General features: G+C 37.0%; 2 protein-coding genes across 2 annotated transcripts; one reads left to right on the forward strand and one right to left on the reverse strand.

Annotated features, from left to right (window-relative positions):
• The first annotated feature begins 223 nt into the window (after positions 1-223).
• Positions 224-4,986, forward strand: synprb (synaptoporin b). Its single transcript, XM_007551350.2, has 5 exons — positions 224-361; positions 933-1,057; positions 1,917-2,115; positions 2,236-2,427; positions 2,511-4,986. Exons 1-5 carry the CDS (start codon positions 338-340, stop codon positions 2,880-2,882), a joined length of 912 nt encoding a protein of 303 aa, XP_007551412.1. The 5' UTR covers positions 224-337; the 3' UTR covers positions 2,883-4,986.
• A 2,487-nt stretch (positions 4,987-7,473) lies between these two features.
• On the reverse strand, positions 7,474-9,535 carry LOC103137564 (green-sensitive opsin). Its single transcript, XM_007551363.2, has 5 exons — positions 9,064-9,535; positions 8,803-8,971; positions 8,489-8,654; positions 8,150-8,389; positions 7,474-8,063 (listed from the first exon to the last, which is right to left on the reverse strand). The coding sequence occupies exons 1-5, from the start codon at positions 9,446-9,448 to the stop codon at positions 7,965-7,967; spliced, it is 1,059 nt and encodes a 352-aa protein (XP_007551425.1). The 5' UTR covers positions 9,449-9,535; the 3' UTR covers positions 7,474-7,964.
• Positions 9,536-11,654: the final 2,119 nt, after the last annotated feature.

The raw sequence follows: 11,654 nt of genomic DNA on the forward strand, positions 1-11,654 counted from the left end.
GTAAAAAAGCCTCTTTTTTTTTTTCTAGACCAATTTTGCAACAGAGCTTCAAAAAAGACGATTTTTGGTTCTTTTGTAGTCCAGATCAAAACAAAATAACAAAACAAAAAAACATTATATTTCACAAATATTTGCCTTAAGTTGCATTTAGGAGCATTGATGATTGAATGCAGAGTTTGACCTCATCTCCAACTCCTCCTCGGGGGGAGACAACCCCTGTCAGCCCACCCCTCTCTGCTGGAAGAGTGGCTTTGGTTTTCCTGTCTGCATCAGTTACATCTCAGCCTGATGACTACAGCTGCCGGCGCTGCATGGAGTAAGGCTCTTTGGTCTTTAAATGTGTATGGTTATATTTGCTCCGGTAAGTTCCCCTTTCTTTATTCCTTTTCAAGTTTGTTCTGATTATTGACTGTAAATCTAATTATTTTTGCCTTAGGTTGCAAATTGCAAGACTTTCACATGATAATATTCTTTTTTTCCTTTTTTTTATCTGATAGTGTGGCATAGATGATGCAAGGCATTTTTCTTGTGTTAAAAGTAAAAGAAAAAAAAAAGTTGTTGACTCAGTAAAGCTGTCTTTGGTTTCATCTTTACGTCAGAAATGTTGTAAATGTGAAGACAAATCAATGATAGAGTCCAGACTTGGTGCTACGTGAACAAACAGATTCTGACTCTACCGCTGTGGGCTCCCTCTAGGGCACAGTACGCGGCTCTGTTAATTATCTTCCTTCCTTTAAATTATTCAGGCTTTGTTTTCAAACTCATTTTGAACCGCAATAATCTCTCACCTGATTTATTGATGTGCATTCATTATGCAGCGAGCTCACACAATCAATTGGTGCTTCAGAAGAATTCATTCAAAGAAATCACCAACAGACAGATGGTTACACTTTCAAAAACTTTTTTTTTTTTAAATTTTTTATTTTTGATAGATTTTTGCCATTTGTGCATTTGCCACCTGCGGAGGATACCATGGCTATCTTCAGGTTAAAGTGGACTGCTCCGCCCGGAGACCGAACAACCTCAGCATCAATATTGAGTTTGGCTATCCTTTCAGGTAAATCAGGATTTTTTTTATTTTATTTTTTTTATTTTTTTTTTGTGACTCTTAAAAAAAGAGATTCATCTTGAAAACAGAGGATCTTAAAGTCAAGGAGACACAAAATTATTAACTGTAGAACAAACTGTCTTAGATTAAATCAACCAAAAGCTTCAAATATTTATATACTCTTAAGAATTTGGAGCAACAGTGTCTAACTATAAAGTCTTGTGAAGAGACTAAAATTTAGTTGTCCAGTTTAGCAGAGCTGCTCTCTGTTGAAGCTCACCCAGTTTTAAACCAGGCTGAATGGGGATGCCGACCCACTTTAACATCTCTAGGTCTTCAGCGTTTCTTATATAACTGTGCTCGCAGCAAAAACGGTCCCCTCAGCTGGTCCCTCGTGCACATTTTTAAGCACGTTGCCATTTTAATGCAAGAATTTTAGGCAGTGGAAGATGGAAACTGAAGTAAGGCTTTGACAACACAAGCTACATCAATAAATAACTGACGGCAGCAGGGGGCAGAAGTTTGTTTTATTTTATAAAGCTAAGGTGATCAGGATTTTGGTGTTTTTTTTGTTGTTTTTTTTTGTGGGGGAGGGGGTCAGGGGTGCATTTTTTTAATCATATTTTATCTCAAATGTCACATTTCAAAACAGTCACTGTTGCACATGCACTGTCTCCATTCTCCTCGCCTTTTATGAGAGGTTGGAATGTGACTGAGTTGCATTCAAACATAATGGGTTAATCTAAATACCTGTGACTTGCTGATTCATTATTCTGGTATCTAATGAATATTCTGGTATTCATTATTATTACAGAGTTAATGATAACCTTTATTTGTTGCTCTCAATCTGCCTCTCTGTGTCTTGCAGATTGCAGCAGATCCACTTCAAAGCTCCCTTATGCGACGCAAGCAGAGAAGATGTTGTTTTCCTCAATGGCGATTTCTCTGCTGCAGCTCAGTTTTTCGTAACTGTGGGCGTTTTGGCATTTCTGTACTCCTTCTTTGCAACAATTGTCTACGTCTTCTACCAGAACAAGTACCTGAAGAACAACAGAGGCCCTCTAGTGGTCAGTGACGTTTGATTTCAACGATCAGTTAAATCAGGAGCGTTGTGTTAAAGTGACACTAATAAGTGACTTTTGTGACTTTCTTCTACATGTGTGTTTCTGTCCTGAACAATGCAACAGGATTTTCTTGTCACTGTTACCTTTTCTCTAATGTGGCTGCTCAGCAGCTGCTGTTGGGCTAAAAGCCTCACTGATATCAAGGCAGCCACGAACCCAACAGAGGTCCTCCTTCTCATTGCTTCCTGTAGAGAGAAGGAAAATAGATGTGCAACCACGCAGGAACCTCTCTGGTCTCGCCTAAACACTTCCACTGTAGGTATATAATCAAAAATGAAACCGTCTGGACGTGATAATTCACTTACAACGGTTCCTTTTTTTTTTTTTTTTTCCCCCAGGTTTTTGGTTTTCTTAATGCAATCCTCTGGTCTGGAAACATTTGGTTTGTCTTTAAAGAGACAGGCTGGTACAAGACTGGCCAGAGATACCCAAGTAGGACTTCTTCCAGGAAACGATCCAGTGAGATGCGAGAGCGACTCTACAGCGAGTCCAGCTTTGACCAGCCAGATGACGGTTTTGGCCCCTTCAGACAGGACAGCTTCACCGAGTCAAGAGGGAACTACGACAAACAGTTGGAGAGACAAGCTAGCATCAACCAGTCGCAAGTAAACTTCAGCTTACCAGAGACATATCTGGGCAAAGCAGTGATTTATGAGAGAGAGAATAAAGTAGCTTCTCAAGGACCTGTGATTTTTGTTAATGAGATGTGACCTTAACATAATGTGAGCTAAAATAGTGCTGTATTCTTATATTACTACTCACAAAGGTAATTAGAAATCAGCAAATTTTACAGATGTAGGAGTTAAAATTTGTGTAATACAAAAATATGCTTGGAAAAATGCTAAGTTTAACGGTTATCAGATTTCAAGGACAAGGTAAGGTCAGTAAGGACTGGGCTACAGAGCTGTTTCTCTCTGCTTTAGTGAAAATCCATTAATACAGTAAACCCCTCCAGGTAATAGAAAGATAAAACCAAACTAAAAAGAATTAAAGCTAATCTCCATTACTCTTTAAAACAAAATATCTCATTAGCTTTTTTTTTTTTCCTTTTTTGCATACACAATGTCATGAGACGATTTTATGTACAAGATCTCTGAGAAAGCAATCAACAACTCTCCAAAAAATTCTAACACTTCAAAATAAATGAAAAATGATAGCAGACCTGTCACTTTACAGTCTTTATTGTCTTATATTAGGGATTAGCACCATTAGCTTGGTTAGAACTACTGATTGTAAGCATATGTCCCATGTATTTTCTCTATATAGAAAAACTCTAATATTTCCCAATAAAAGTCGCAGATGGAATTACAATCTTCTAGAAGATTGTAATTCTTTTACAGTATTTTACAAGGAGCACCACTACATATGGTGATCATTGTGGTGGTAAAAATCAGAAATAAATCATAATTCAAACAAAAAGATAAAATACCCCAACGATACTTAAAATAGCTCAAAGAAGCTTTCTGAGACTTCCACAATGAAGGCCAATATTATTGACTATTATTATTTTAACTTTTTATGGGACATTCACTCAAAAATAAGATAGTTTTAATGTTTGGTTTGGTTGGCAAGTGAAAGATTGTGTTAGTTTATCCCTAGTTAGCAGATTTGCTGTCTAATGAAACAAAATATTTTTTAACGCTAACTTTTTACTGAACTTGCAATAAAGCTTTTTAACATTGTTTTCTTTTACAGACCTTCAAATTAAAACTTCCAATTAATCTAGTTGTTTCAGATTTCTTTGAGTATTTTCCAAAATCTTTAAATCTACCCTAGGTGTCATGTCTGCAAAGTTTCCCCTCAATGTGTTTTGCTTTTTTGGGGATTTTCTGAAGGGATCTTGATTTATACTTTTCAGGACTTCTAAAAGGTAGTTCAGATTTGTGGTTTGAACCTTTTAGATTTTTTTCTCTCTTTTTTTTTTTTTTTTACCACTGATTCTTAGTTCAGTTAATGTGACAGCATTTTATTCTTCAAATGTTGCATTTTGGAGCCTATAAATGCCTGAATGGTTTATGTCAAACTCCAAAATATTCCCCTCGGTAGAGAAAAGGAATACAAAGCTAGAAAGGACTTTGAACAGACTATCACAAAGTCTAATGAAATATTGATAAAGACTGGTTTTAAAAATTGTAAGAAAGACTGTCGCTCTGAGACTGAAAATACAAAGGAATTATTGATCTTTGTTTCATCACATAATCTTTAGAATTGTGTTTTAAAAGTTAATATTCCTGGATGTTATGTTTGTATTTTAGGTCAGGTGATATGGTTTGTGCATGAAAATTGGAGTTTCAGTAGAAAAAAAAGAGTTTAATGTGTGATTGATGTCTATGATTTGGCATTGAAGTTTTGTTACATGGTTTTGTGTAATGGTGGATTTCTTAATATTTTAATTTGTATATCTCCTCTGCGTCCTCATTTAGAGATTTGAAATGTTGTAGTTCTCTTGATTGCAAATCCTGTAGCTATTTTATTTTTTTATTGTTTAAGTTAATTGAAGGTCAGAATTAAAAAGATAAACCCTTGTATAGTAACAACAAGTCAGGACTTTTGTCTTTAAAAAAAAATACTGCAGTTTTTCATTTATTTGAAAAAATTAAGAATAATTGTTATTTTATCTTGTTTTACATACTCACTAAATACTGATTAACATTTAGATTCTAATTATACTTTGAAGCAGGTGTTAATGGTTGTTTTCTTATTTGCTTTTATGTGAGAATGCATTGTTGCTCTTTACTTCTGTGGTAAATGAATCAAGGAGATTTGATGTAAAGTCTTAAACAATAAATGTGAGAAGTTTACATTTGAAAGCCATAATGGACACTTGTTTTCTCGGAGACGCCAACTTTTGTCAAAGGGTGTATTGCTGCAGAGTGTATTAGCATTATCTCGACTGCAAGGCCAGCGGGATAATCCCACCTTGAATCTATGTTATCCTCGTTAAGTACGTTAAAATAATACGGGCCAAATACCTGAGACCGCTTAGCCCCTTACTGTCACAGATCTAAATCTTTAAATGTGACAATGCACAAAATTCACTCTGAATGGGTTTTGGTTGAACTTCAAGATATTAAAATGATGGCTAAACCGATCAAGCAGTCACAGACTACTCCCATAGTAACAGCTTTTCTATATAGAAGGTCATGAAATAAACGGCCCAATGACTTGTTTCCTCTGTAGTGACTGATCCCTACCACAAATATAAGACACAAAGAGATTCTTAACTTCTCTCAAAAATAAAATTTATTCAATTAAGATTCCTGACATTCTTTGCCAAATGCTTTCCTCCTCTCTCCTAACTCACTTGCCTGTTTGACAACTGTAAAACAAAGGCCACTAGAGCTGAGAAAACCTTAAAAAGGTCAGATAATCAACTGCACAAACACAGCAAAACAAAAATTCAAACACAACTTTCACTTAGGATTTCTAGAGGTGCAGAGTTCTCTAACTAAGAAATGAACTTTAAAATTATTACCTAAGCTGATAAAGTTGAACTTTTATCAATTTTTTTGCGCTCTCTCTGGAGTTTAAAGAAAAGCCTTTGCATTTAATGTGGAGTTACAAATGTCTAACTATAATGCAAGACCATATCAAAAGCTGTGAGGTTTTGCTGAGAGGGGAAAGCAGCAAATCTCTGGAAAGACTTCAAAAGGGAAAAGCATCTACCATCGTCCATTGAGCATGCAATGTATCCATTTTTCTACCACCTTTATTTTCTATTTTAAAACTGTAAGAAAAACTTTATTAATTGTCACATAAAAGCTTTATCCTTAACTTAAATGCTTTTTGAAATAAGGAGACTTTGACCCACTGAACACTTTGTTTTCTTAAATTGACTTGTTTGGAGATGTGCCCAAACTTTTAATTTCTGCCTACGATTATAAAATAATAACAATAAAAATTTTCTTAATGTGTGTCCTCAACATAAAATTAATATGGCACATTTAATTATTTATCAGACTAACTTAACCCAAGACTACTTTTTCTTTAGAACCACAAGAAATTTGAACCTCTCCAAATGTATAGTTACATAACCGCTCCGCTCCTAAAACACGGCAAACCACAGAAAAACGCTGTAGCTACCAGAACAGTGATTTTCTTCTATCCTGCCTCACATTGCTGATTTTGCCTAGGGATTTTCCTCCATGCATCCCAGAGTTTGTTATTATGGCCTCTGCATGCAGCCCATTCTGTCTGATCCAAGCAATTAGAACAAAGAAAGGCGACACTCGCCTCTGCCAGCCCCCTGACAGAGAGACTAAGCACACACAGGTGTCCAGAGCAGGCTCTTTGAAGAAAATTACAGTGCATGTGGCCACAGCATGACAATTAGTATCGGGTTATCAGCTGGAAATAAAGGGGTACATCAAGATATAGATGGTTCGCTGGGTAAGAAAGAAGTGTGTGCTTGAAAATAATTAAACCCTTTAGATCTGTTTCTCAGTGTAGACTGGTGCATGAATTTTGTAGATAGTTGCTGCAGAGCATGAAGCAGCCGTTACTGTTACTTTCAGATGTTCCACAATGTGAAACATATTCCCCACAGCAGTTCTGCCAAAGGACATGTTTTCAGTTTTGGTGGGAACCTCCAGGGGGCACCATCTGGTTGATATACAAGCTGAAAGACTCCAACAGACATTGCACTGGTAAAGTTACAAGTTGTGTAATTCTCTTTATTTATTTAGTTGTAAAACCATGCCTCGTTTTTTTTGTTTTTTTTGTTATTAATTTTATGTTGTTGTCATATTGCAAAGGTTTTATGTCTCCGTATAGCTGCACATCAACAGCTCAACCTCAGGGGGACGACATAGCACAGCATCAGATGGAAAACACATAAGCCTGTTGGTACTTCAGGTCTCTCACAGCAAATTACCAATTAAAATAGCGAATTTATTTTACAGTATCCCATAGGCCTTTCTTCTAAATCCTCTCTTGTTCTTAATATCTCACCAGACGTTAACCACAAAGGAAATGTTTATAAACTGAAACTTAATGAGACATTGATTCAGAATTTATAGGCAGAGACTTAAATTGAACTAGATTTAGGGGGGGGGGGGAGTGTATGGTACTTATGACATACCTCTAAGTACTCAGTTGAACAGTCGAAAGTCTTACATGCAAATTATTTTTGAGCAAGTTAGCTCTGAAATGATTAGACTGAAATCAATAAGAAATTATTTTATGCTGCAATGCTTACAATTAAATAACCTTTATTTTCTGAAACGTGTTTATGGTTTAGCTTAATAATGTTTTCTATTGTAAGAACCTCCAAAATTAGATTTCAATAAACACACCACGATGTTTATTTTGATGCATGTATTTATTATCTACTCAAGACTATGTATTTTTTTGGTTTGTTTTTCCACAAAATGCATAAAAATAATTCCACTGGTGCTCCAGTAAAACATGTTCCCTCATATAATTACAAGAAAACGCCCCACACACTTGCTTGAACATTCAGCAACGAAGGGTTTTCAGCGGTTCACAGCCTGTGTTTCTGTAGTTGAGGTGTGCAGAGAGATCCCAGTTCAGCCACGCATACTCACACATACGTGCTCACATATCACACACACATTCACACAGCTGCTGTACAAGATAAACGGCAAGGTAAAATTTACACTTGGTGCTTTACACGCGTAACCAGATGAGACAGAATTCCTTTGTCCACAGTTGTTAAATCCATAAATTTATTTGGCAAAAGTCTCTCCCTTTTGAGTGGACTATCGAAATCGGAAAGCAATTATTCAGGAACTTGTCCACAGACTTGAAGACGTGATTAAGACACATGGTCCTTAAGCAGCAGTCGAGACTTCTGTCTTGCTCGTTGAAACTGAGGTCTCATCCTCCACCATGCCGCCCATTCCAATAGTGCTGAGCATGCAGTTACGGAACTGAAAGTCAGGGAAAGGAGAATATTTAAGTACTTGCATATAAATACATAAAAACATGGGTTGTGGCGTCTGTAGAATATGCCAACCTGTTTGTTCATCAGGACATAGATAACAGGATTGTAAAGGGCTGAGCTCTTTGCAAAGAAAGCAGGCAGGGCTGCAGTCAGAGCCGTGAAAGCCGCTCCTTTGTTCAAAAAGATCCAGCCAGCGAAGGTTGCGTATGGAGTCCAAGCTACCAGGAAGCCCAGCACCATCAAGACACACATACGTGTTACTTCCTTCTCGGCTTTCTGTGTGGAAGCCGAGTCCTGCTGCTGAGCTGCGGCCTACGGAGTTCAGTAAGGCAAGAGGTAAGAAAACACTTGTGCAACTCTTTCAGTGAGTTCATACGAAGTTGGAAGAAAACCTGTGTAAACGTCACTTACAGCTTTGACTGTCATGACGAGGCTTCCATAGGTGAAGAAAATCAGGAAAACAGGAATGAAGAAATGAACGACAAACATGTAGATGACATAAGATTCATTGTTGAATCCTGGAGCCAAGGTGTAGTAATCAGGTCCACAGGAGCACTGCATGCCTTCTGGAAGGTACCTGCACAACATATGAAACAATAAAATTAGGTTTTTATTTGAAAAAGATGGTAGTTAATATGTTCATTTATGGTAATTCACTTCATTTGTAGTAAATTAAGAGCTGCAGAAATCTCGATTAAATCATTTTGAATCAAGCAGAGGTTTACCTTGACCATCCGAAAAGTGGAGGTGCTGCACAAGCAAGAGCCATGATCCATGTGGAGGTAACTCCAGCAGCAGCATGAGTTCCAGTGAATTTGAAGCTGCCCATAGGTTTGCACACAACAATATATCTCTCAATAGCCAGAACAACCAGAGACCAGAGAGCAACTTCACCTTCAAAGACAAAAAAAAAACCATGTTGTTACTAACTGTAGACAAACCACTGAAGCATGATTCCTGACAATTTTTAGTTGCTTTCATCCTACCTCCGAGTGTTGCCATGAATCCCTCAATAGCACAGAAGGTGGGTCCAAGAATGAAGTAACCATTAAGAGCAGATGTGATGGTGATGGTGAAACCGAAGGCGCACATGATGAGTCCGGCCACTGCCAAGTTCACCAGGATGTAGTTGAGAGGCTGGCGCAGCTTTTTGTTCTGAGCTGTTACAAACAGCGTCAGGCCATTGATGGGAGTTCCAGTGCAGATCAGGAAGAACATGTAGAAGGCTAGGAGCTTGTAGATCATTGGGTCCACCATGTAGTACTGCGGGTATTCGAAGGGACTTCTGACGATGCCGGTTTTGTTGGACATCGGGATGTAGAAGTTTTTTCCCTCCGTGCCATTGGGCTCGTATCCGCCATCCCAAGCCATCTCTAGTTTCCTTGTGAGTGGGAGATTTCACTGCTCGAAGTGCCAAAAGCTGCGGAGTGGTAAATGCCAAACCTACACTGGTAGTTAAGGTGGACGTGGATGTTTTATACCTCCTCCGAGTTATCCCCACATTAGTCAAATTAGATTACAGGAGGATTGTGAGGAAGTGACCAGCTCAAATCTGACGGATAATTGACTTTAAGGAAGCACCGCAGGGTAATGACCTTAGGGTTAAAAGTCTCCCTTCTGCTTGACATACAGTCCACATTTCCTGATAAATTGCTGTCCTTCTTCTTCAGTCTTACTCATTCTTGGAAGTTGTTGCTTTGCAATGCATACCTTATTTCGAAGAACCAGAAATTACATTTAAAAATGTAAATTAAAAATGCCACATAGACATGTTCTTTACTGATTTCATTTACACATGAATTTAAAATATGGCACACATATCTTTATAGGCTTACTATGAAGTTTGCTGTAAAATTCTTAAAAATGAAGCATGACTGATAAAAGTTTGATCTGTTGACATACTTTGCAGAAAAGTTTATTGAACTTGGAAATTTTACTGTCTTGCCATATAAGTCGTGTTCTTTGAGAGACAGTATTTTTTAGACAGTAAAGGTTTGTCTGAGTTGTTCAGCTGAGCTAAGCAGCCATGGCTTCACATTTTTAATCCCCAGTGAGCACAAATGCAGGAAAGACTGAGGGATCAGACAAAGTCCAGCTTCACCCAAACATTCGCTCCCCATCCAGTAATGAAGGACGAGGACGTTTTGTCCAATGGTTTTATAAACTGTGAGCTACTTGCGTCTTATAACTAAGAAGATGTGATACATGCACATATTTATATAAGGGATTATGTATTGACAGATGTCATCGACCTACATTTGTGCTTTATTGTCATATAATATAGAACTGTAATTAAATCTTTAATTTTAGGAGTGTTGAGTTCTCCACGTTTAACAATTTCTTTTGGTTAATTTGTTACCTTTCAGAGGCAGAAGGAGGCCAAAGCATATCCTAGCTACAGTGCCATGAAAAAGTGCCCCTGTACAGGTTTCTTCTGTTGTACTTTCACGTCATATGTAAATGTTTCACATCTTCAAACTAAGTTCAATTTCAATCAAGATCTTCTTTACTCAAACCAACCTGGCTTTCGTGACAAACTATTTTTCATCCTTTGGAATCACATCCATTGCTTGGATTATAATAAAATCTAAAAAAAAAAAGTAGAGATTACTTGTATGTTGTACCCTATATTTAAACAACAGTGGTATGATTACATGCACATCCAAGTTATCCTCTTTACCACAGCATTAAAGAAATTACATTTAAGAATGTAATTTTTAAACACACAACACACAAACAGCAAGAAAGACTTCATATTGTTTTTTTGTGTTTTCCCTGTACACAAGAAAACAAACAAACAAACATGGGTACAAATATATTTAATCACCATCAATAACTAATAACTAAATAAATAAATATCAAGTTCAGTCAACTGGATGATGCTATGAAAAAATGACAAAAGAAATCTCAAAGTGACATCTGTAGAATAAGTAGCTTTGAGCTTTGCGTATTGCAAATGCTGGACGGCAATTTGTTTGTTACATAGGGCTGGGTTGGTATGAATAGGCTCCCCCCCCCATAGTACATGTATCATTATTTTAAAACTGCATTTCATATTTACTTTGAAATTAAAATTGGTTTGACAATCTTAAGTGCTTAGGCGTAACCAAAAAGACCCAAATAGATAGTCAGATTATTTGATCTCAACCAATAGCGTACAAGAGAGTCCTGCATGCTAATGCCTAATCACATTTGTTTAAGAAATACTTTAGCAGCTGTTTCCCTTAAATCTGTTATATTCCCAGCATTTAGACTCACTAAATACAACTACTAAAACTACTAAATACAGGGAAATATTCTCTGTTTCTCTTTATGCAATGGGAAATAGATAATTTAATCCAGAATTTGAGGCCTAAAACACCTTCTTCTGTTTTCCATTCTCTCTATTTTACAAGCTTACACTTATAAAATAGAGAGAATGACTATTTCTCTTCTGTACAAGGATTGAACAGAAGATATCCCCAGAAAAAAACAATATAAAGCCCAGAGGTCTACTCAGCAAAATCACTTTAAACTTTTGAAAGATTAGTGGTCCGTCTGCTTTCAAAAAAGAAGAAAAGAAAAAAAAACAATAAAT

Source organism: Poecilia formosa, unplaced genomic scaffold, assembly GCF_000485575.1.
Source record: "Poecilia formosa unplaced genomic scaffold, Poecilia_formosa-5.1.2 Scaffold2, whole genome shotgun sequence".
NCBI lineage: Eukaryota > Metazoa > Chordata > Actinopteri > Cyprinodontiformes > Poeciliidae > Poecilia > Poecilia formosa.

Bases quoted from the DNA above. Each gene is read 5' to 3' on its own strand.
- synprb (XM_007551350.2), top strand. From the start codon at position 338: ATGTGTATGGTTATATTTGCTCCG. The intron at 362-932 runs GTAAGTTCCCCT...TATTTTTGATAG, and splicing joins GTATGGTTATATTTGCTCCG to ATTTTTGCCATTTGTGCATT. The intron at 2,116-2,235 runs GTCAGTGACGTT...ACAATGCAACAG, and splicing joins ACAACAGAGGCCCTCTAGTG to GATTTTCTTGTCACTGTTAC.
- LOC103137564 (XM_007551363.2), bottom strand. From the start codon at position 9,448: ATGGCTTGGGATGGCGGATACGAGCCCAATGGCACGGAGGGAAAAAAC. The intron at 8,972-9,063 runs GTAGGATGAAAG...TTGTCTTTGAAG, and splicing joins ATTCATGGCAACACTCGGAG to GTGAAGTTGCTCTCTGGTCT. The intron at 8,064-8,149 runs GTTGGCATATTC...CCTGACTTTCAG, and splicing joins ATGTCCTGATGAACAAACAG to TTCCGTAACTGCATGCTCAG.